The 22,754-nt window shown below is 41.9% G+C and overlaps 1 protein-coding gene across 8 annotated transcripts in view; it reads left to right on the forward strand.

The window, feature by feature from the left end:
- zbbx (zinc finger, B-box domain containing) overlaps positions 1–22,754 on the forward strand; it is a 50,449-nt gene that overhangs the window by 10,684 nt on the left and 17,011 nt on the right. For 5 of the 8 annotated variants that reach the window (XM_056441387.1, XM_056441381.1, XM_056441388.1 and 2 more), the window contains exons 5-14: positions 524–575; positions 1,224–1,315; positions 4,774–4,869; positions 9,807–9,944; positions 12,131–12,332; positions 13,710–13,863; positions 17,484–17,584; positions 21,704–21,825; positions 22,088–22,143; positions 22,546–22,748. In XM_056441387.1, coding sequence (XP_056297362.1) covers positions 524–575; positions 1,224–1,315; positions 4,774–4,869; positions 9,807–9,944; positions 12,131–12,332; positions 13,710–13,863; positions 17,484–17,584; positions 21,704–21,825; positions 22,088–22,143; positions 22,546–22,748 — 1,216 coding nt within the window. Of the gene's footprint in view, positions 1–523; positions 576–1,223; positions 1,316–4,553; positions 4,870–9,806; positions 9,945–12,130; positions 12,333–13,709; positions 13,864–17,483; positions 17,585–21,703; positions 21,826–22,087; positions 22,144–22,545; positions 22,749–22,754 lie in introns of those variants that run through there. The other 3 variants (XM_056441385.1, XM_056441386.1, XM_056441389.1) reach the window with 3 other exon arrangements.

Below are 22,754 nucleotides of genomic sequence, written 5' to 3' on the forward strand. Positions count from 1 at the left end.
GTGCACCCGCTGCTGTGATCCTGAAATTTCCCCATTGTGGGACTAATAAAGGATTATCTAATCTAATCTAATCTAATCTATAATATGTATTCTCATTCCTGTTTCCACATTTGCTGTGGGTGCACCATGTGCCTGCATCCATGAAAATATGTCCAGCCACTCCTTATCCTTAAGTGCACTTAAGTGACTTGAGATTTCCCTTAATTAGTTTTTTTATTTAATCTTGTCCCCCATGTCTCAGGGGAGAACACTTATGCCTTTGGGTATCTCCTTTGCTAAACTTTAGGCTTCTTGGGAGTAAAAGAATGAAGAACAATAATCATTTAATTGAAAAACTGGTTAACACGTGATATGTTACTTATATTATGTAAAACCCTCATGGGGAGCACGTTTCGGACCATGCAGTGATGTGAAAGGGCAAGCGATAGAACAGGAACACAGAGGAGTTCACATCGATGTATAGAAACATACTTGCACATAAACGGTGTCGCCACAGATGTGTTACTCCCCGTCTCCTCAACAGCTGTCAGCAGGCAAGGTGAAGATCCGAGTGCTGAAGGATGAACCACTGACGGGTGAGTCATTTACAGCCACAACATCGGCTTTCAACTGTGCGTTACATGCACCAGGGAGACAACAACTGTGGGTCCTTGGATACACTTGCCTGTGCTGGAATTCTTTCGACTCTCCACGTGGAGATTGTCATTCAGGAGCAGCTACAGATCAGAGCCCTGGGAACGGGTGGAGGTTCTGTGTCTTGCTCCCAGTTACTTCAGTGAGGTGGATACCTGGCATCACAGGGCCAGCCGCTGGAGTTCTCTTGTTCAAGATTGATCTGTGTAACCAGTGACCAACCTGGGCAGAATTATTAATGTGTTGGACATGCCTGAGGGACCAAATCACACCGGGAACCGGAATGTTTAAAAATGAGCCGAGTAAGCTTTTTATGGACGGTCTAAAATGCTGCATTAAAAAAAAAAGAAAAAAAGGAGCTGACAATTCCAACTTGTTGTATAAGCATGATCATTTGTAATAATCTTTGCATATAAAACCATAAGCAGTGATTCTATTGAAATATTGCTGTATGTACCGTACTGTATATTTGACGCTGAATATGTCTCTATATGTCTCGACAAGAAAGTCAGTTCAGTACATATAATATTAAAGATGTCAAATTAGATCCCATTGCTGAGGGTTAACAACAGTATTCGTGCTCTTTTTAGCCCCACCTCGGCCTCCACCCCCGAGAGATAGAAGAAAACACCGTCTGAGGGGAACACGCTGTGGACAATGTGAAATCAAGACTGCAGGAGTCGTAAGCATAAACACACGGATATTTTCCGTGATGGCATTTTCTCGTGTCTCAGGCAGTTGAATAATTGTGTCTCTGGATAGAAAGCTCAGTATTTAATCTACAGATGAATATTCACCTGGCAAGTTTTTCAACCAACAAAAAAAGGCAAACACCACACACACGAATTCACACACTTAAATAACAACAGGATCCAGATGTATACATTAAACGTTTGCACAAAACCCCCTGCATTTCCTAAACATATCGTGGTATTTGAAAAAGCGGTTTGTGTGGTGAGAATGTGGCATAAGCTATTCATTTGCCAATTTACTATTCTCGCAATCCACACAACGTTCTGTAAAATGTCAATCAACGGCACGTCTATTTTTAAAGTATTTAAGAGTGAAGGATTTGTATCATTCTTTTTATTTACATCCCAGCCATTCTTTACCCGTGGATGATATAATGTTATCGTCAATTGCGAAACACTTTAAGTTTCAATACGAGCTCTATGAATTAACCATTTCACATTATTCTGCGGTTTAATAATGATGATGGAGTAATCACCAAGATGATGGATACCTGTGATGAATGAGCCATAAAAAGAGGCAGAAGTGCATAATGCACCAGCTATTTAGGTGCTATGGAGAACCTCGCCAGTGTGACACGCACAGGGACGTCGCCCTTCTTTTCCGTTGTTCTTATTGAGAAGCCTAAAGAGTCGCGGAGCTGGCAAAAGTATTGATACACAAACAGATGTCTAAGGGCATTTCTACATCATGTGTTTAATTTTTCTGTGGGTTTGGAAATTCCACGATGATTGACATTTATAAAAAAGATTTATGAAGCTATATAATTCCGACCACTTAATCTAAATGCATATTTCTGAATTTTTCCGTACAGTCATGAATCTACAGAGTTTGATATGTCTGGCCCGACAGTAGGAGTCACAGAACTTAACTTACACTTATAGTTACAATTCAGAAACTCTCTCTCTCTCTCTCACACACACACACTGCCCGTCTCTCTCTTTTTCCTACCTGTCCATCACTCTCCATCAATTCATCTGTTTCTGGTGCTTTGCTGTCTCTTCTGCCCTCTGTGTCTTTCTATATATTTCTGTTCCCCCCCGACCTACATCATATGTTTTCTTCTCTGCTATCTCCCATCCTGCTGCCCTCTTTTTCTTTGCATCACGTGCACATTTAACAGTCTTTCTTTCCTTCTCTCACACACAACACATTTCCCCCCCATCCTTCTAAATTTTTCTCGCTTCCACATCCCCGCCCCTCTCTCTCTCTCTCTCTCTCTCTCTCTCTCTCGCTGAGCCTCTGCTGTCCTATCTGTTTGTCTATATGTGTGTTTGCACTGATAACAATTAAGTTGGATCCACGCATCAATACCCGAGACCTCCGAGGGCACCATTGTTTATTCTTTTCACTCTTCATCCACTGTTGTGACCCTGGCCTCCAACTATATGTGTGATCAAGAGAGAGAAAAGCCATTCTGTATGTACGTTTGTATATCTACGTCTGTGTATAATGGACAGCGGCAAACTGAGCCGAGTAATACGTGATTGAACACCAGTCCCTCCCACATCGCTATATTCTAGATCCTCAGCGACTCGCTCGAGCAATTCCGAGCCCATTTTCCGACCTGGAAGTCAGCAGAGTTTACTGTTGAATAACTGATGCATCTAAAAGACAGGGAGAGAGAGAGAGAGAGAGAACCAGAGCAATGAGGGAGAGAAAAGGAGATTGATAGAGGGCTTGAGGGAGAGGGAGGGGCTGAATAGATTGAACTGGCAGCCAACTTATGTCTGACCCTCTTGTTGTGTAATACGTTATTTTAAGTACACCACACACATGTGGTCAAATGTAATGCGCTAAGGCTTAACAGTCAATTTGATAATGATGCCACTGAATTGTCCAACAAAAGGCTCAATTGCCCCAAATGCCCCACAGTGATGGGCTTAATGGCGATGCTTACTGTCGTCTGGGCAAGCGCATAGGCACACATAAATCCACGGTCCACTCACACACACTCACAGGTTTTGTCCTATAATGATGGTAATAATGGAAAGCGTTATGACTCTGTCCCCGTCACTCTGAATGAAAATGCACACACACACATGCACGCATACACAATCATAAACACATCTGGGCTTATTTTGAATTATGACTCGCATATGGCACAGCCTTTACTGAAATCACCCGTACACACTCGCACACACTGCACGCCGAGTCATCCATAAAAAAAAAAAGGGGGGGACTTCATTTCCCTCTGTGTAGCACAGGAGAGCGCAGTGATATGATGCTTGCAGCCTGATAGGGATGCCATAGTCCCTGGGGAGTGGCTGTAATTTATCCTCAGGCATGAAAAGGGAAATGAGGCCCTGCTTTATGGGACCAGTAAAGGGCAATGTCACAGCTGTACGCTTGCATGTGAATGCATACATGCCCACACACGGCCACACACTCGGACCAAAAGAGGGACAAGATGAGTAAAAATATAGCAGCAGGATTACATTGTTAATCTGCAGGTAGAAAAACAGCACTGTCAGACCTGTTTATCCACAATGACTATGTATGGAACAAATTAACTTTGTTTTTGCTCAAATTATCATTTGCTATGCCCCGCCCCTTGTTGCTACTCCGTCAACGTGCCAGAGTAAAGCAGAGAGAAAGGTCTACGATATGCGCTTGAAGAACATATCAAGGATGTCAAACTTTGCCGTCTAACAAGCTGGAGAAAAGCTTGTCGCACCTTGGTCAGAGCTGGCCGACGCCATGCTGTGATTGGCCGGTCTGCCTCTGAGGGTGGGACTTGGTAAAAGGTCAACTATCTATTACAAAGAACAAATGAAGAAGGTTCTAAGTCATTAGATCCAGAAAGAAATCACACAGTTGTGAAAAAACAGTGATAGTCCCACTGTGGATGAGTAGAATGTGTTTCCTGTTCCCTCAGAGAGTGCCCTCAATAGTAAACGGAAGACATTCAGAATTTGACATGGTATTGATGAGAAAACCATAACAAGAAAATACACCTCGACCTTAAATGAAGAGAAACTAACACATTTCTTACTGCTTGTTTTACTTGTTTATGTATTTGAAGAAGCCTTCATCCTTTTCTCCCTCCCTTGCACACATCCTCCATTCTCATTTGCTGTCTCCTCTTGGCCTTGCCCACATGCTCCGTCTACCTGGTCTCGACCTTTCTCCCCAACCTGCTGACACAATGACTTTTCCCCACTAATAAGACCGGATTCTCATCGAAGAAAATGATAATGACCTCCCTTAAGATGCATTCACTCACGTGCACTCACATGCACGCCATCCACAGACGCTTGGCACAAACGCCTACATGCACACATCCTGATAGTCCCTACAATCCTCTCTTTAACACACACACAAGCACACGCACACACACACACACACACACGCACACATGCACACACTGACTGCACTGTGTATCTGTAGGTGTGTGCTGAATGCACAGAAGACTACTGTATTGGCTGTTTTACCAGATTCCACCAGAAGGGGGCACTGAAGCTCCACAGAATGATACCTATTCAGGTGAGCATGGTCCCACGGGCATGGAGTCCACCTCCTCTTCGTTTCTCTCTGTCTCTCTCTCTCTTAAATAGATACATTGAATAATATCCCTCCTGATTCCATTCTCCTCATGCTTCTTTTGCATTGCTTGCGTCCATGACACGTACGATGACGCACGCACTTAGACTTAAGCAGGCAGGCACGCATGCACACACACTCTCTCTAACAATGAGTTGTATTAATTAGACAATATCCTATTGAACCATATTCGTATTGAAAGCAATTAAATATAGTGCAATTTTTCTCAAAAATAATACCGAATACTTAATAATTAGATACAGTATGCTGATACATTTAATTAATCATGTCAAATTTAAACTAGATGATATTAAGTGTTGAGCAGTAATTGCTCTTTTTTTTATTGCATATTTTTCTCTGCAGTAGTTGGCTGTCGCTTAAGTTTTTTAACCAACTAGCAAACATGCTGTTGCCCAGTTTAACTTTAAACACCCCAATCTTCTCCTTTTAAGCAGGCTTTGCTTAAAACAACTGCTTCTCAAATGAACTAATTCTTAAATCAATTGCTCTAGCCCCGTCTCGATTCTTATCGTGTTATCAGATTCACTGCTGCATTTAACTGCCGTGATCCAATTAGTTATGAAACCAAGGTCTCCTTAATGTACCCCGCTAAGCTGATAATGCAGGTGACTAGAGGGAAAGCACCTTTTTGAAAAGCCTCTCCATATTTAGCTCGGGTATGGATTTACTTTCACTCCTTTGGTTTTGCACTCGGTTCTTATTGCGTTCGAGGGTCATTTGTATGTACATAATCTGCGTTTGATGGTTACTCAATCAATGTACTCTTTTGGATCTTGTGCGTCTTGTTTTCTGCTCGCTGCGCTGCTTCTTCCCCAGAATGTGTGCGGTTTTTCTAGCTTCTTGTCATATGATTGGGCGCTCTTATTCTAGCTTCTTGTCATATGATTGGGCGCTCTTATTCTAGCTTCTTGTCATATGATTGGGCGCTCTTATTCTAGCTTCTTGTCATATGATTGGGCGCTCTTATTCTAGCTTCTTGTCATGTGATTGGGCGCTCTTATTCTAGCTTCTTGTCATATGATTGGGTGCTCTTATTCTAGCTTCTTGTCATATGATTGGGTGCTCTTATTCTAGCTTCTTGTCATATGATTGGGCGCTCTTATTCTAGCTTCTTGTCATATGATTGGGTGCTCTTGTTCTAGCTTCTTGTCATATGATTGGGCACTCTTATTCTAGCTTCTTGTCATATGATTGGGCGCTCTTATTCTAGCTTCTTGTCATATTGTTGGGCGCTCTTATTCTAGCTTCTTGTCATATGATTGGGTGCTCTTATTCTAGCTTCTTGTCATATGATTGGGCGCTCTTATTCTAGCTTCTTGTCATATGATTGGGTGCTCTTATTCTAGCTTCTTGTCATATGATTGGGCGCTCTTATTCTAGCTTCTTGTCATATGATTGGGCGCTCTTATTCTAGCTTCTTGTCATATGATTGGGCGCTCTTATTTTCATCTCGTAGGACTCACAAAGAGATGTAATATTCTATAACGTGGGCGTTGTTATTGTGCATGGATAAGCCTTTAAATTTCTACGTGTGATGGTGTGAGTATTGGCGTACAATGATGTTTACCTGTTCTGCACATTTTTTTGTGTAGCTACTGAGGCCTTTTGTCTGATGATGCACAAAACAGCTCACCAGCCTCTCTGTCGTGTAGCTCTGCTCATCCACACAGGTCCCTGTTCAGTGCTGATGTCTCCACGCTAACTGACTGCTGGTTGGGTCACAGTATGTTGCTGGAAAGCCAGCATGGTGGAACCAAGTCGTACACACTGATAGAAAGTGAAAACACACAGTGAAACGGCTCAGTGAAAACCAATCTCTCTATATCTCTGTATGTGTCCTCAGAGTTCATCTGTTTCTCTCCTAACGTCACACTCAGTGATGCTGGGAGAAAGCTCATAGCTCATAGTTTCAAACACATACACATGCAAACTCTTTTTCAATCACACATGCAAAACTGTGTTTTGGCAGGACAGAAAGAGATTATACACATGCAGCTGACGCAGGCTTCTTTCTCTCTCTCTCTCTCTATTTCTCTATTTCTCTCTCCTCTGTTAATCCTGTTTTATTCAGAGGGAGGGACAGCGAACGAGAGTCAGAAAGACCAAATATAATATTAATTTCATCAGTCTGCTGTGCTGGGTTGTTTGTCACTGCCTCATCAGCTAATGTTTCCAGGCTCACACACATACACATGCACGCACGCACAAATGCGTACACACACTCACACATGTTGGTTCAATTAATGTTGGCAGAGCCTTTCTTGGTATTTGATTGAGCCGAACCTGTGCGGAGTACTAAATGGGTGTGCTGTATGAAAACATTCTGATGTCATAGGATTTTCCATTATATAGAAATATTTGAAAATCACATAATCTATGTGATTTCAATGTTTGATTATTTTATATTGTTTAATGGCGTTGTTTCTTGTTGCCAACACAACCCATCTCTCTCTCTCTTTATTTTTCTCTTTCTCTGTGATGATCAAAAGAGAGGTATAAAGCATGCAATGTTATTTCCCTTTGGGAACATTTGATTTCCCTTTGTCTCCCGTAAAAAGACAAGAGAGCGCTGCTGCTTCAACTGCTGCGCAGCATCCTGGAGCTGCTCTATGATTTAATATGAATGCAGGGAGTTCATTAGTATGATTATGGTAGCCTTTGTGTGAGTGTGAGTGTGTGAGGGGGGGTGTATGTGTGTGTATGTGTGCGTGTGTGTGTGTGTGGCCAAATCCAACCATTCGAATGGGTATTTGTCCACAATACCAGATACAATAATGTGGCCTGAGGGCCACCAAACAATGCTTATTCCAATGAATGTGAACCCCTGATGCTTCAAACTACTGTATGGATCTGAGCTAATGGCCAAGTGGGTCATTGTCAGTGGGACCGTAACTCGCCTCTTCTATTCTGGCTCTAAAAACAGAAAAACCCAATCCACTGTTTTATAAGAAACACAGATTACAATTGTGAAATGCCAGTTTTTCAGACGTTTGTAACAGTGTCTCCTGAAAGGCAATCTTTGTGTTGCAATTGGTTGCACACACAAAAAGTTGTTACGGTGGTTTCCGGCACCGATGGATAATATAACAAGCTCTTAGTGTGAAGCATACTGAGGCCTGAAGTGTCCGTTGATGTGCACCTGTCGGCACAGTTGGCTGAATAGCAAAAAGACTGCAAAGTGAGAGAAAGCCAGAGGAAAGGCTTCAGCTGTGACATGGTTTGAAACCTCTTGCGACGCAAATATTTTCCATCGAAATTTATTCAGATGAGGAAAGTAATGTCCACAGACTTGAAGGGTTGTTTGGAGACATCTTTGATTGTTAAATATTTCATGGCCATGGGCAAGTTCTCTCCCCGGAGGTGCTGAATACACTAGTTCAGCACATGGAGGATTATCAAATGAGCTACACTCGGCTTTCATCACAAAAGAAACCAGAGAGTTTAAAAACCAATCACGAGTGTCTGACTTAGCCAGATTGGGCGTACACAGATTCATGGATCCACACTGACGTTATTACTGTGCTTCTGTCCTGCAGGAAAGGAGTGTCGGTAGCAACATTATCTTACGCTGCAAGAAGCCTCCTTTTAATGAGTTACAGTAGCGCACACTCATTAGACGGTTATTTCACCCACGGGTGAAAATGCCAAGGTCACGATAAAGGTCCCTGGGCCAAAGGGGCTCATAAGACCAATTGTGGTGTTCCGAGGATTAAAGTGATCCGATAAAGTTTCTCTGTGCTGAATAGGCTGCTTGTGTCCTCCAGAAACCGGCTTTTGGCAGACAATGTAAATCTCCGTGAAGGTGCTACAGGGCCAGCAATAAAATCAGGAAATGAGCAAAATTATACGATAAAGCTTCCTTGCCCAGTCTGAATTTAGTGTTTCTCAAGCTCGCCGTTTCTCCGGTTCCTCCACAATTACATGACACGTTTGTTCGTGCATCCCCGTTGGACACCTTCAAGGACAAACTGGTTTACCTCAGCAGCCCTACTGGTCCCTGGTGATTAATAGAGCGGCATAATGAATTCAGCCTGTGGAATGGAGAAAATCAATCAACACTTATTTGGTGGGCTTTCCATTTTCTCTTGTCCAAAAGTATGGAGATGTGCGATCACGTTCCGTAATTGGTTTTTATTTATTTTGCAGAGGAGGAAAAAAAACAAGCCCTGGTGTATTTGTGACGTGCTCCTGGACGAAGTTTATCAATAGATACATATTGCTTCGTGGTTAAATTTATGCATAAAGTGTGAGACCAGCTTGGTTATTTTGTGACGGACATTACCAGTGTCTTTGTGGTTTCATTAACATAGAATAAAGATGCATACATTAACTCTGTAACATTGATTTCATCATTGTGACTTTCAAGGTTAGACTCTTGATGAAGGTATGAGCACTTACAGTAATTAGGTTGCACCCTCCAAATGGGGTTCATGGCAGCTGCCTATAGTATCTTCTCATGTCCTTTTTATCGTTAGTGTGAATGCAGTGGAACTTTCTTAATGGTATGAAAAGGTCTTCATTTATTGTCTACTGTGTGATGTTTCTGATGCGTGATCAGCATTAGAGGCAGCAGCACAGTTGATTCTCTACCGCCTCTCTCTTGTTGCTCTATTTTCCTCTAACTCAATGCACAGCTTTGATAAATCACGACTACATTCTTATTTTATGCAGCGATCGCAAATTATTATTATCATAGTTGCATCACCTGTGATTCAGTTCCTTTCCCCGCTATTATGTTTTATGTATTTCATTTGAAATGTATCATATCTCTGTCACAAAGTGCCAGCTGCTGCCTTTTTGTTCAGTGACAACAATGTTGATTTGAAACTCATATACAGTACTTTGGTCTTCTTTTACAGACAGATTTACAGACTCACGTGAGTACGAGAGATGTTGTCAGCTGCTTCCAGGAGCAGATTAACCCGAGCTCCGATGCCGCTACCTTCACAAGTCACGCTGTGGCAAAAGCTATGCAACTGCCCCCTGATCCCAGCCAGGTAGGTGGTGATCTTTTTTTTAGTCATACACACTTCTACAAGATCAAGTGTGGCGTTAGGATGACAAAATACATTTTTGTTGAGATACATTAACTCACATCATTTAGCATATAGTACAGTCAATTGTTTTGACTTTTTGGTGAAACGGAAAAAGAAAAAAACAAACGAATCTTAAAAAGATACACTACCGTTCAAAAGTTTGGGGTCATCCAGACAATTTTGTATCTTTCATGAAAACTCACTTTTATTTATCAAATGAATTGAAAATTGAATAGAAAATATAGTCAAGACATTGACAAGGTTAGAAATAATGATTAATATTTGAAGTATTAATTTTGTACTTCAAGCTCAAAGGAAGGCCAGTTGTATAGCTTATATCACCAGCATAACTGTTTTCAGCTGTGCTAACATAATTGCACAAGGGTTTTCTAATCAGATATTGGTCTTCTACGGTGATTAGCAAACACAATGTACCATTAGAACACTGGAGTGATAGTTGATGGAAATGGGCCTCTATACACCTATGGAGATATTTCATTAGAAACCAGACGTTTCCACCTTGAATAGTCATTTACCACATTAACAATGTATAGTGTGTATTTTTGATTAATGTTATCTTTATTGAAAAAACAGTGCTTTTCTTTGAAAAATAAAGACATTTCTAAGTGACCCCAAACTTTTGAACGGTAGTGTCTATTGATAAGATGAGTCATTACTGTTCCTGAAAGTGTATTCATACCTATTTGGTGAACAGAATCATCGGGTCAAAGCTTTACACGTAAAAGGCCGTGGGTTAAATCATACAGCAAACCACAAGTCATGAATATGAATATAGGCAGTCCAGTATTTATTTCTTTAGCTTAACTTCTGGTCCTTGAAGCCAAAGCTTCTATCTTCTAGATCTGCTGTTTGTGCTACTGCTAAATTTATTTTGCAAATGATTTTTGACTTGATATTAGAGAACAGTGCGGAATCTTAAATTACAAATAATAGTGGAGGGCCATATCATATAAGATACTTCTCCACACAGTTTATTTTTCAAAACCTTTTCAGACAATCCATAAAAATATTTTTTCGTTCAAATGGTTATTGATCCATGAAGGAAATTTCTCTCAATTTATAGTTCACTTTCTGTGACACCACAGCAGAAATATGTCAAACAAGCCTTTGCTCCATGTGAGTTTGAACTCAACTCCCTGTGAGTCATTTGAAAGCCTTAAAAAAAAAACTAATTGACGCTCCATCCACAGGCTGTATCTACAGGAATGGACCTTTGGACTAAAATCTGCCCCCAACACTCCGGGTCTGGCACAGTTAGATTGACATTTCAGTCTCTTTACACCACATAGTGCTGTTGATCTCATTCTCACAGCAGTCACTTTGAACGGTTTGGATCAAAAGATATTGAGAAGATCGATATGTTGTATGTATATACAGTATATCAAGCTAGATGTCAACTGACATATTCACGGTAGACTTCACTCAGCGATCAAGAGAGACCAACAAGCCACAAACCTGAAAAAAGCAACAACTGGCTGACTTAAAGGGGAAAGTAATATGTTTAGCTACTGAAGATATAGTGTGAACAGGCTGGATTAAGCACAAGTATGAATATATATAGAGTGTGTGTGTGTGTGTGCGTGTGTTTGTGTGACCCCAAGTCTCTGAGCTGAGTCACACCATCTGAAATGTTTTCTTGAGTATGTGAGGAGGAACTGCATTTAGAAACATTAATAAACATAAATGTGTGTTTATTCCAACCAAGCAACGTTTCAGAGGTCAGATATGTTTTGAAAATATCTCCCTCACTTTTTAATGGTGTCTCAACAAAGGTATAGCCAAGGTCACTGCCAAGCTTGCATGTTTGTACACTTTAAAGTCACGCGTTTCCTTTGCCAGCAGCTACATCAGGCAATATTGCCCTGCAGCACACAAAATCTCAATAGCTGTCCCTTTCCGGTTTTTTTTGCACTCATCAACGAATGAATATTTAGTGGTGCGAAAGGGAAAGTACACAGGCAATATAATATATCGGAAAACAAGATTTGTTTGACCGGTGTTCGATTCCTGCTAGCAATGACCTTTACTAATGATATGCATACACAGGAGAGAAGCTTCTTAACCTTATCATACTTCGGCCTTCCATTCCGAACTGAACTCGAGGGATATTTTTTTCTTTCCCGCAGGTGTTGACTGAAGAACATGGAGAGGAGACAAAGGTGGACATGATTGAACACGGGCAGAACATGTCCTTTCTTAAAGGGGAGTACAATGAGGCGGAATCTGCCAGATCTTTCCAGGAAGCCCTCCGACGGTGGAGAGGAGAGAAGAGTGATGGATCCGGAGAATCCATGAGCGAGGATGCAATGTGGACACCCATCCAACCAGGTGAACTGCAGCGACGTGGTCGAAGGCATACAGACGTACACACAGGGCGAGGGATCGGGGCTACGGCGGAACCAGGCAACAGCTGTCATATTACACATTGTCATTTTATTAATTAGGTGCATGAAATATAGATTAATGGACCTTTAAGTCATCGTAGCAAACCCTAGTTTATTAGATTTATTTTTCTGATAAGTGGTCCCATTAAGATGTTTGACATGCCTGGTATGTGTATGTTGCGGTGGTCCAAGTCGTGCTTATTCATATTCTCTGTGTCGTGGCGTATACAGAGTATCATATTTATTAAGTGTTAATAAGCTAATTCTGATCAGATGAGAATATAAAAGTATACTACAGTGTGCCCCTCACAGAAATGCAAGACTTAAGTTAAGTGCAGGTGCCTCAAAATTGTATGTGAAGATACAGAAATACTCGAGTTTCTGTATATTTCTTTCCACCTTCCGCCTGTACATCCCTCTCTTCTTGGCTCTTCCTCCTGCATCTCCCTGATTCCCCCCCACTCTTCGGCTCCCCCGCTCCCCCCTTCCGTGCTCAAGGCCTCATAGAAAAGTGCTTACCGCTGCAGTAGGAGGGGTAATCCATGACTGTTGCATATTGAGATAATGAGAGAAGTGTTGGGGGTGGCCCCACTCCAAACCACAGCACTAACCTCCTCGGCTGTGTGGATGCATACGTGTACAAGGTCCACTGGGTCAGGCAGTTTGTATGCCTTTCCACACAAACTGTGTTTTCTTTACATGTGTGCATGTGTAGCATTGCGTGCAGTTTGACGTGGGTGTGTATAATTAGTGCCATTATTCGAGTTTCTGTGTGTATGTGGCTCGGTGTTTGTGCTTTTCATTAGGCCTCCTATTTTCTCTGCTTTACTGCTTGGACATACCCTGCTCCTCTCTGCCTTCGCTCCGCTCTGCAAATTACTGCTCGCCCCTCCAGCCATAATTATTTCTGTCAAGCCAATGGCGCCCGGGCCCAATTTAAAGGCGCCACTGTGGACTGTCGAAGTGTCTGGAGTAGAATCATACATTTCTCTTTCTTACCTTTATCTTTCCATTTCTCTTGTGTACTTAATATATTCTTTTTGTATTGTGTACATCTTGTTTTGTATTCCCAGGGGGCTGTCTCTTGTCTGTTTGTGTATTGGCACTCTTGGCGTGGTGACAAGGTGTTTTCTCACTTTATGAGGTGAGGTGTTTTGAGAAAAAGGTGTTGAGAAGCTGGCGAGGGATGTTTTCCTGCTCTTTTTTCTACCTGTCTGGCTCCTTCTCTCTGTTTAGCTTTATTTTCCGACTCTCTCTTTCTTAACTCACCCTTCCCTTAACTCTATGTTTGTGTGATCTTCCTTTCCCCATATTCCTCCAGTAGCGGTGTCAGTTATGGCGACCCAGGCCGACCTCTCTCCAGACAGGGGAGCTGTAGGACGCGGAGGAGGAGAAGAGAGGGTCCCTGTCAGGGTGGAGTTTACAGAAAACAGCCTTACCTACATGGACCGATTGCTTCTCAAGAAGCACCGCAGGTACACAGACCGAGAGAAAATATGCATGCACCTCAAATACATGATTCTAAAGCATGCAAAGGCTTCCCTCATTGGGTCCTGGCACTGCCCCATGAGAAGCTGTGCTTCTCATAGTCATTATCCCTGACAACCTATCTTTTTTGTACAGAATAATTATTTCCTTCACAAAAAACAAAGTAACTTAAAGTTGTATCGTTACATAATTGTGTTTTTTCACGATTTATTTTATTTGAGCGGTTAGTGGTAATATACGTACCGTTTTCATGATTAGTGATGCTCAAGGCTACTAGACGATGGCAAGTGTAGACGGTAATGTCCTGTGATAAATTGGATATTTTTAGTGCCAAAAGCGGACTCATTGTTGACAGGTTGTAGAACGTAAATCAATAGTGAATTGTGAGTAATACTGTATTTGTTTAATTTCATATTTACAACTATGACACCACACATACAGTATGTTACTGTGAAGCTTTGAGTGGACTTACATAATGCAAGATTGTGATTTCAATTCAATCGTTCTGTGACATTTATCATATTTTAAGACAACAGCAATGCTAAGATATATAAGATTTGCATTGTTTTACTCTTTTCATTTCCATATATTTCTTTTTCTAATTTTTTTTCAGTCATGTCTCCATGTGCCCATGAACATCAGACCATTTTAGTATATAGTATAGCAGGCCAAACACTTTAACAGGCGCATACAGAGGTCACTTTGTGAAAACCTATTGAGGTGGCTCTTATTACAGCTGAGAACATGCACACACAGCTTCCACACGTCTCCTTATCACTTCACACAAATCTACTCCTATGTTTATACTCCATTTTCTGGGGGACACATCCAGATGTGCACACACACACACACACACACACACACACACACACACACACACACACAGACCATCTCTTGCCACCTCATATTTCCTCTTCTGACGCTGTACAAAGCAGTTTCTCAGCACTTATTGTGCCTTAGACTGCCTGTGGGCCTGGATTCAGCAGGTCCCATTATTACAGCCCTTTATTTAAGCGGCTCCTTCTGGGCTGAGTTGCCCACTGGAGAGCAGGCCAGAGGAGGGGAGAGCAGAGTGCAGTTTTTGGCCCGTTGACTGGCTGAGCTGGAATACTCCAAGTCCCCTGCTGTAGCAGCCTTTAACTGTGGAATAGACTAGAGAGCCAATCGAGAGTGCAATAAGCCTGCAGCGGTGATGGGGCAGAGCTTAATGAAGAGACAGAGAGACTGGCGGCTGGCACGAAGAAGTGGGAGCCTGAATTTTAACAAGCCTCTATAATAATGGGGGGAGGGAGGGAGGCAAAGTGAGGGAAGGAGGGAGCGTGGAGGAGGAAGGATTCTTTTCAGAGAACTTGAGGAATCTGCTAAACGTACTCAGTGATATTAGAGTCATAAACTCTCTCAGCTGGTTGGGTTTATTGGGTGGCCTCCGTGTTCCAGACAGCAGAGCTGTGGCCAGGGGGGCATTAATCTGATTTCCTGAGCTGGCTGCGCAGTGTGGGTTGGCTCTTCCATCAAGGCACCGAACCCTGAAATAAAGGTCTGCATGGGCATAGAACTGGCCCCGATCCACGTCTGTAAGAAAAGGCCTGACTGCACCCGGCTGGCACGGCCAAATTTACAACACAAACCTAGTCCAATGAGACTGGAGTAAGGTTACAGCCATTGCGTTATTAGTTTGAAAAAGAGAACATCTTTGTTATGTTTGAGCATACATAGATGTCAGAGTAACTCTTATCAACAGAAAAGTCCAGTGGATTGTTTTCTTATTGTTTGTATGTCAAACCCAGTTCTTTTCCATCTTTTTTCTGTGGATACTTTATTTCTGGGCTGTTTATGTTCTCTGTCCATAAACTGCCGATAGGGATCTAAAGTAAACAACAGGTCTGACTGATCTGAAGCAGCGAATGTGAGCTGTGCCAAATGGTTACTTGGAGCCAATGTGTTGAGCTTTAAGGACAGAAATAGAAGCTTAGCTGGTTGGAGAAATGGCCAACCTATCACCTCTGATAGATGCGGGGACTTCCATGAAGCACATTTGGAACATACGTCAAATTTGATTGAGCTAATCGGCTGTCCGCTGTGCAAAGATAGCACCAGTAATGGTCCTCTTAAAGAGCTCATTGCTATCAAATCTCTCTGACTCTAATTTCACTTTATTGCAGAGGGCTTCACACAAGGGTATTCCCATTAGTCCAAGGGACATTTAGATAAGGCTTTAACCAAAATGAAGTCCTGTTTCTGATGAAGTATCATAAATAAAATGGTCCCACTGAGAAAGTATGTCCTATACATCACTTAGCGGAGTCTCAACTCCCAGTCACTCAATTCTACAGTTCCATAATTTGTCTCTGGAAATCATTGTAGATATACCGCTCCTTTTTAGAGAGACATAAAAATAATTTCACACTGTATTTATTACTTAAGGGAAACTCTCCTCTCGCTCTTCCTGACAGGGTGCAGGCTAATTTGGTAGGGATTCAAAATCCTTTCTCAAGAACACTTCCCCAGGGTTAGTTTTGCTCGGTGGATGTGTAAACCTGGCTGAATTGGTTGAAGGTCACTTAATCAAACATGTACCTCCAAAGGGGGGTGAAAATGCAAAACACAAGAGGAACCCAGAGGAGCAACATGTTTCTATCGTAGGCTCGGGCAAAAGTCTAAATGCAAACAGCCTGAGGCTCGTGGGGCTACTTCATGTAAAGTACTGTATGCACGGAGAAAAGGGACGGACAGTGTAAAGCAGGGGTCAGGAACCTTTTTGACTGGGAGAGCCATAAAAGCCAAATATTTCTAAATATATTTCATTGAGAGCCATACATTATTTTTAACGTATAATTTTAATGCGACTTCTGGTGCTGCATGATGCTACGGGGGGGGCTGCCGCCCCGCGAGACGGCGAGCCGAGAAGTGTTAACGCGACACGTAGAGACAGAAGTGACATGCTGCTGGTTAGATACGATCAATAACAGACGGCTGTTTCGTTTAATAAAAGAACAAAGTCGTCTTTAAGAAAAGGGACCTTACATTATTCTGCTGTAATCTGGCGCGAGAGAGAATTATTTATTTTTTCAACTAAAAATTGTCTGGGAGCCACATGCCGTCACCGGAAGAGCCATATATGGCTCGCGAGCCATAGGTTCCCGACCCCTGGTGTAAAGGGATGTGAGGGACAGGATTACATATTACTGTCCGAGTACATTAAAAAGGCCGAGAAAGGATAAACATTGCCAAGTTTGAGGATATGGACGAAGTAAGAAGAAAATATATCAACTTTCCCAATCTCACCTTTTCATACAGCGAGAACTTCTCATAAAGTCTCTCCCGCTAGCCTTGAACTTTGGCTATATTAATCCAGGAAGGAGGGAGTAAAAGTAAGAGGGGAATAAAGAGTGACTGTGAAGGACGGTTTAGGTCGGGCTCCGGCAGAATGATTTGACTAGAGAACCTGAGACTGTGCATAAATCCATTTGAAAAGAGGAAAATAAGACAATTGTTTCTCAGCCAATTCCTTTGTGCCTTGGGTCTGGCCCAGAGCGTACGGGTTTCATGTTTTATTTGTGTTCATTTTGAATTTATTCATCCATTTCTATCTATTTTTGTTTTCTAGAACACCAGTCGAAACTTATCATCCACTGTTGGCCTTTGGTAAAGATTTAAAATCACTGCCTCAAGCAAACACTGAGGAGGAGACTGCAAGCAGCCTAACAGGTAATACACAAGGACACACACACACACACCTACACACACACCTCCTTTCTGGAATACATACCTAAACAGGCTGTTGGACCAAACAAAGAAACCGCTACGGACAGAGTAGTTTGACAGATGACCTGCAAACTCAGACACACTCGGACACACATATACAAACACACGATAGCAAAAAGTAAAAAAAACTTTCCCTCTCAGCGGGTCAGACGTATCACTGCCTGCCCATCCAGCCGTGGCGGTGTGATGGGTAATCACTGGCTGTGATTGTGTGGGCAGAGGGCCGTTAGAGGCGGCTCATGCCTGACAGGTTGCACTCTGACTGGGAAAGGAATGGGGCAGTGAGAGGCCGTGGGGGGTTTGACTGTTGTCTGAAGCTCGGGGCCAGGAGCTCACCAGTCAGGGGATGGTCCTGGCTTTCTGAGCCCCAGCTGAGGCTGTAGGGTAGACCACGGTTATCTCTCCCCTTCAAAACCTGTGAACCCTGTGGCTGTCAACTGCCTCTCATCACATCAATCAAGATTCACCTTGTTAGGATCTGCTAGTCCTGGCGTGCCCCCCTCCACATAGCTGTTGAATAGTTGTGTTATCTATTCTAAAAATCTTGTCGGTTAAAAATGGTTTCCTGTGCTCCACATAAAAATGTTTATGTGACAAGGCAACCAGCTAAATGTACTAATATGTCCTAGAAACTGGTCTACATGAAGTGCATCTAATTAAAATAGAAGGATTCTTTTTGTACGTCTGTCCTTTGATTTTCTCCACTCTATCAACTTCACACTAGGTGCTTAGGACCAGTGAGAAGTGCGAGCTCTTGACATCTGTCGGACATATTTCTTTTTAGAGCGATATTGGTAGTTTATCTCGAGGTGATTAGCTGTTACACAACCGAACAGCCTCCTGGGTACAGCTCGCTGTCTGCTGCTAGTTTCAGGATTAGCTGTAAACCTGCAAACGTAATTCTGGTTCGAGCGCTCTCTCCGTTGTTCGTTACATTATTAACTTTTACAACGACAAACGGCTCACTGGGTACAGATGTCAAGCTGACGATGTTCGCTCAAGCTTTTGGCCCCAAATGACACGTATACTCCAACGTTGCTCTGGGATGCAACCCTGTCATGTAAAGTCGTTTGGATGAGCGGTTCTCGAGAAAGCTGCAAGCAGCTATACTGGAGGCCAAACTATCGACCCGTTACCAACAGGCAGCTTTTGAACCGGCGGTGCACCGGTATTATGAATTAGTAATTTCCACTCTGCCAAATCGAGTAAATCAGAAATGCAGTTTTAGAAGTAACATGATACATCTTTAAAAGAGCTCCTGTCTCACAGGTGTTACAACTTTTAGAGATGGGCAGCTTTGTACTTTTCTCCCTTCTTGTACTCCATGTGGCCAGCATCTGTGATAATGCCAACCATTCAATCGTAGGTTGCCCTTTTATAAATCCCATTCCAGACATAGAAATCACTCTTTCGCTCTTCTCGCATTCTGGTTCATGCTTTGAACTAGTTTTCAGCTCTCATAACGACCCAGAACAAAACATTGATTATTCAACAATGACTACGTTGGCATGGACACTTATATTCCACTGCTATTCTGATTATGACGATATTCTGAATTTCGATACACATTGTGTAAACAGTATATTATTGGATACAAAAATCTGAGTATGCACAGCTGAATGTAAACTGGAATGTTAGTATATTCATTTGCATTAGCCATGCAAACAGCTTAGTATATTATTCGTGTCTTTTTCGGGTTAAGGGTAAAACAAATTATATTTTGTTCAAGTTAATGTAGACAAGTCAGTTGACACACACATGCAATTCAAGAATAACCTCTAGATAATTTATCATGATTAAAAAAAGCAGCTTAGGGGACCAGACTGTTTCTGTCAGGTCTTGGAGTCTGAAGGCTGAAGTTCAGTCAAAGTAATTCACGCCAGCGGATTTGACCAATTGTTGCGGTGGTTTTATGGTTATATTTCACAGAAAATGCTCCTCAAAGGAGGGTTTCTAAACCTTCTCCATCCCACGACCCCGTTTTCCTAGTTGCAAAATCCGTATTCACCCCAAATTAACCCATAAAGTTGACAATTTGTGATGTACACTTTTTTCATTTTCTTGGAAATCTTCCTGCAGCAAAGGTTTGGTTATTTTTCCGTAAAGAAACATTTTAAACACCCTTAAAGTGATACCAATACCAATATACTGCTTCATTAAATACCCATCATACTAGCAGCTAGTGGAAGCTGTGTGTGTCCCACTAGCCAATCACAACGCTCATACAGGGATTACCGCTGCGGACGCTGCCCCCATAACCCGCGGTGGAGAGACTGTGTTGTCGTCATGGCATTTCATATCTCTGCTCACAGTGCAATAATTAATATTCCATTGTTACAGCAATATGCAGATGTGAGGAAGACATCAGTCTCTTTGGGAAATGTAGAGCTGTTCAGTGGCTGATAAACTATTCCTTCCACCTGCTTCAAACTTTTCTCACGCATGTCAATTACAACAGGTTGCGGAGTTTCTCCTCCTCTCCTCTCTTTGAATATGAAAGGGTGGGCTGTGTTTTTACATGAATTATTAAAGGCATCATGTGGGACCTCTCCCTTGCTTTATATTCTCATTTTCCCAAGCTGTCAGACCCATGTGGGGATGTTATAGAAGGATTATTAGCATGAGAGAGCGAGATGGGGAGGTGGCACAGACAGGAAACTTGCAGCGGTAAAACAACGATTGAAAGTCACAGACTAAAACAACTTTAGAGGGCAAAGAAACGAGGATTTCAACATCCAGTGTGTTATTGGCAAGAATAAATTGCCGTAATATATCTTAAATCAGATTGTAAAGCCCTCTGAGGCAAATTTGTAATTTGTGAGAATGGGCTATAAAAAACAAACTGAATTGAATTAAATAACATGTTTTTATATCCAATGTCTCATGTTCAGGTAAGAGGAAGCATCATTATGAAGCAAATTCAAGAAATGAACCACAGGAATGTATAACCTTTTTTGTTTTGTTTGTCAAGTGTTTGTTGTGTTTCAAATGGGCTACAAATGAAACCCTTTGTGCATATTTGTGTTGCATAATGACAATAAACGATCATTGAATCCTTGAAATACCTACATTCAGTATGTATTGATGCTTAAACAACCATACGAGCTGAAATGATCTGTTGATATTTGCTCAACATCAATACATCCACTTGTGATGACACATCCCTGCTGCTCAAAAGACAGCAAGGTTGACATCACAAGGTTGTGTACACAATCGTTCAACTGGAACTGATGATACATTATTACAAACCCAAGTGTGCTGCTCTGACCCCGACCTGTGATTCCTAGAGGAGGAAGATCAAGAAGCAAATGTCCCTATTGGTATCAATAGTCCAGACCTCCTCACAGGTAGACATGAGGAGACAAGCGCCAAAAGTCAACACTCAGATGAACCTGTTTTTCTTTGTATGTTGTTACGATTTTCGACTTGGTTTAACCCTCTTGTCGCCTTCGGGTCAATTTGACCCGATTCAATGTTTAATGTCGGTGTTCTTTCGGGAGTCAACAAACAAACATAAAGTACCTCACACTTAAACTTGGAAAACAATATTAATTCTAATAATTTTCTGGAGATTTTAATAGCTGGGGTCATATTGACCTCAAGGGTAAAATATGTTAGTAAATATAAAGGTAACAGGAGGGTTAAACATTGAATCGGGTCATATTGACCCGAAGGCGACAGGAGGGTGAAACATTGAATCGGGTCAAATTGACCCGAAGGCAACACAAGGGTTAAACCATAGTAAATAATGCCATTAATCGGCTGTAATTGCGTCGCAATTTTTTGTAATCAAAAGGGACAGTGGAATGCTTCTCGGAAAGTTGAGGTGATTTTAACCCTCAGTGCTGCCAATGCAAAAGCTTGACAAACAGAATTCGGAGGGGTTAAATTTGACCTATGATCGACACATTGGCCAGTATTCATGTTTAATGAAGACATGAATGTGTGTTTTGTATAATTATTTTGTTCCAGCCACGAAAAAAACAAACACAAAAATACTCAGGTTGAAGCACATAACACAACCCTCTTTCCCTCTTATCCTGTGTTTGTGTGCGTTTGTAGCTCAGGAGGAGGATTTCCGTCGCTACTGTGCATCACTGTTTGCTGTGCCGGTCAGCAGCGGCAGACCTGAGCCTTGGATTACTGCACCTGAATCGTGCCTTGTCATAGAAGTCATGGATGAGGTGAGAGTGACTGAAATGTTTTATTTTAACAAACGTGTCCTAACACACAAAGTGAATTTAGACGGGGCCAATGGGGGAGTAGAAACACACCTGCATACAATTCAATTCAATTCAGTTTATTTGTATAGCCCAATTTCACAAATTACAAATTTGTCAAATTTGTCATACAGTGCTTAACATACTCCAGTATGTTATTACTTTCCATTTCTCCCTCTTTGTCTAATTCATGTGTGACAACACTGTTCTCCTTGGTTTTCTACAGAGAGACAAAGACATACATGGAGTTGTTGCTGACTGGAGGACGGATAACAACAGAAAGTGAGCCTAATTAAAAAAAATAATAATAATCTGCTAAACACATTCACAGTGGCTTGTGAGAAAAAGCTTAACTGGCTACGTCTGTCAAATATGGAGACTATCAGAAAGCTTTTCATCTCGAGACAAGGAAATTGATAAAAAATCCGTTAAACAGCTGATTTAATTTACTTTTTGTATCCTTTTGGAAAAGAAGATAATTATAATCACATCCAGTCGCCTCATAATATATGATGCATTACCAGCATGTATTAAAATATAGTTCCTATTTAATAAGCAATTTGTATTATTGAAATGAAATCTCTTTAATCTTTTACAAGGTTGCCAATCATCTTCATGATAACAATGTGCCATCAATTTATGCATGGCCCTGGACTCTCTCACATCGCTTTCTGTTTCCCGCAGTCTTCCCTCTGTTCAGCCGGTCCTCATTAAGGGAGCACTGGTGCCCCACACAGCTTTAACCACTGGTTCCTCAAGAGTTAGCTGCTCCTCTTCTAGTCCGGCTAAACCATCCAGGCAGTCTGGAGCACCAGCACAACCGAAAGCAGCTCAGAAGCTCCATTTGTCTAAGCCTCAGACTTCACAAGCAGAACACTCAATGAAATGTGAGC

Source organism: Pseudoliparis swirei, chromosome 20 (assembly GCF_029220125.1).
Source record: "Pseudoliparis swirei isolate HS2019 ecotype Mariana Trench chromosome 20, NWPU_hadal_v1, whole genome shotgun sequence".
NCBI classification, from domain to species: domain Eukaryota; kingdom Metazoa; phylum Chordata; class Actinopteri; order Perciformes; family Liparidae; genus Pseudoliparis; species Pseudoliparis swirei.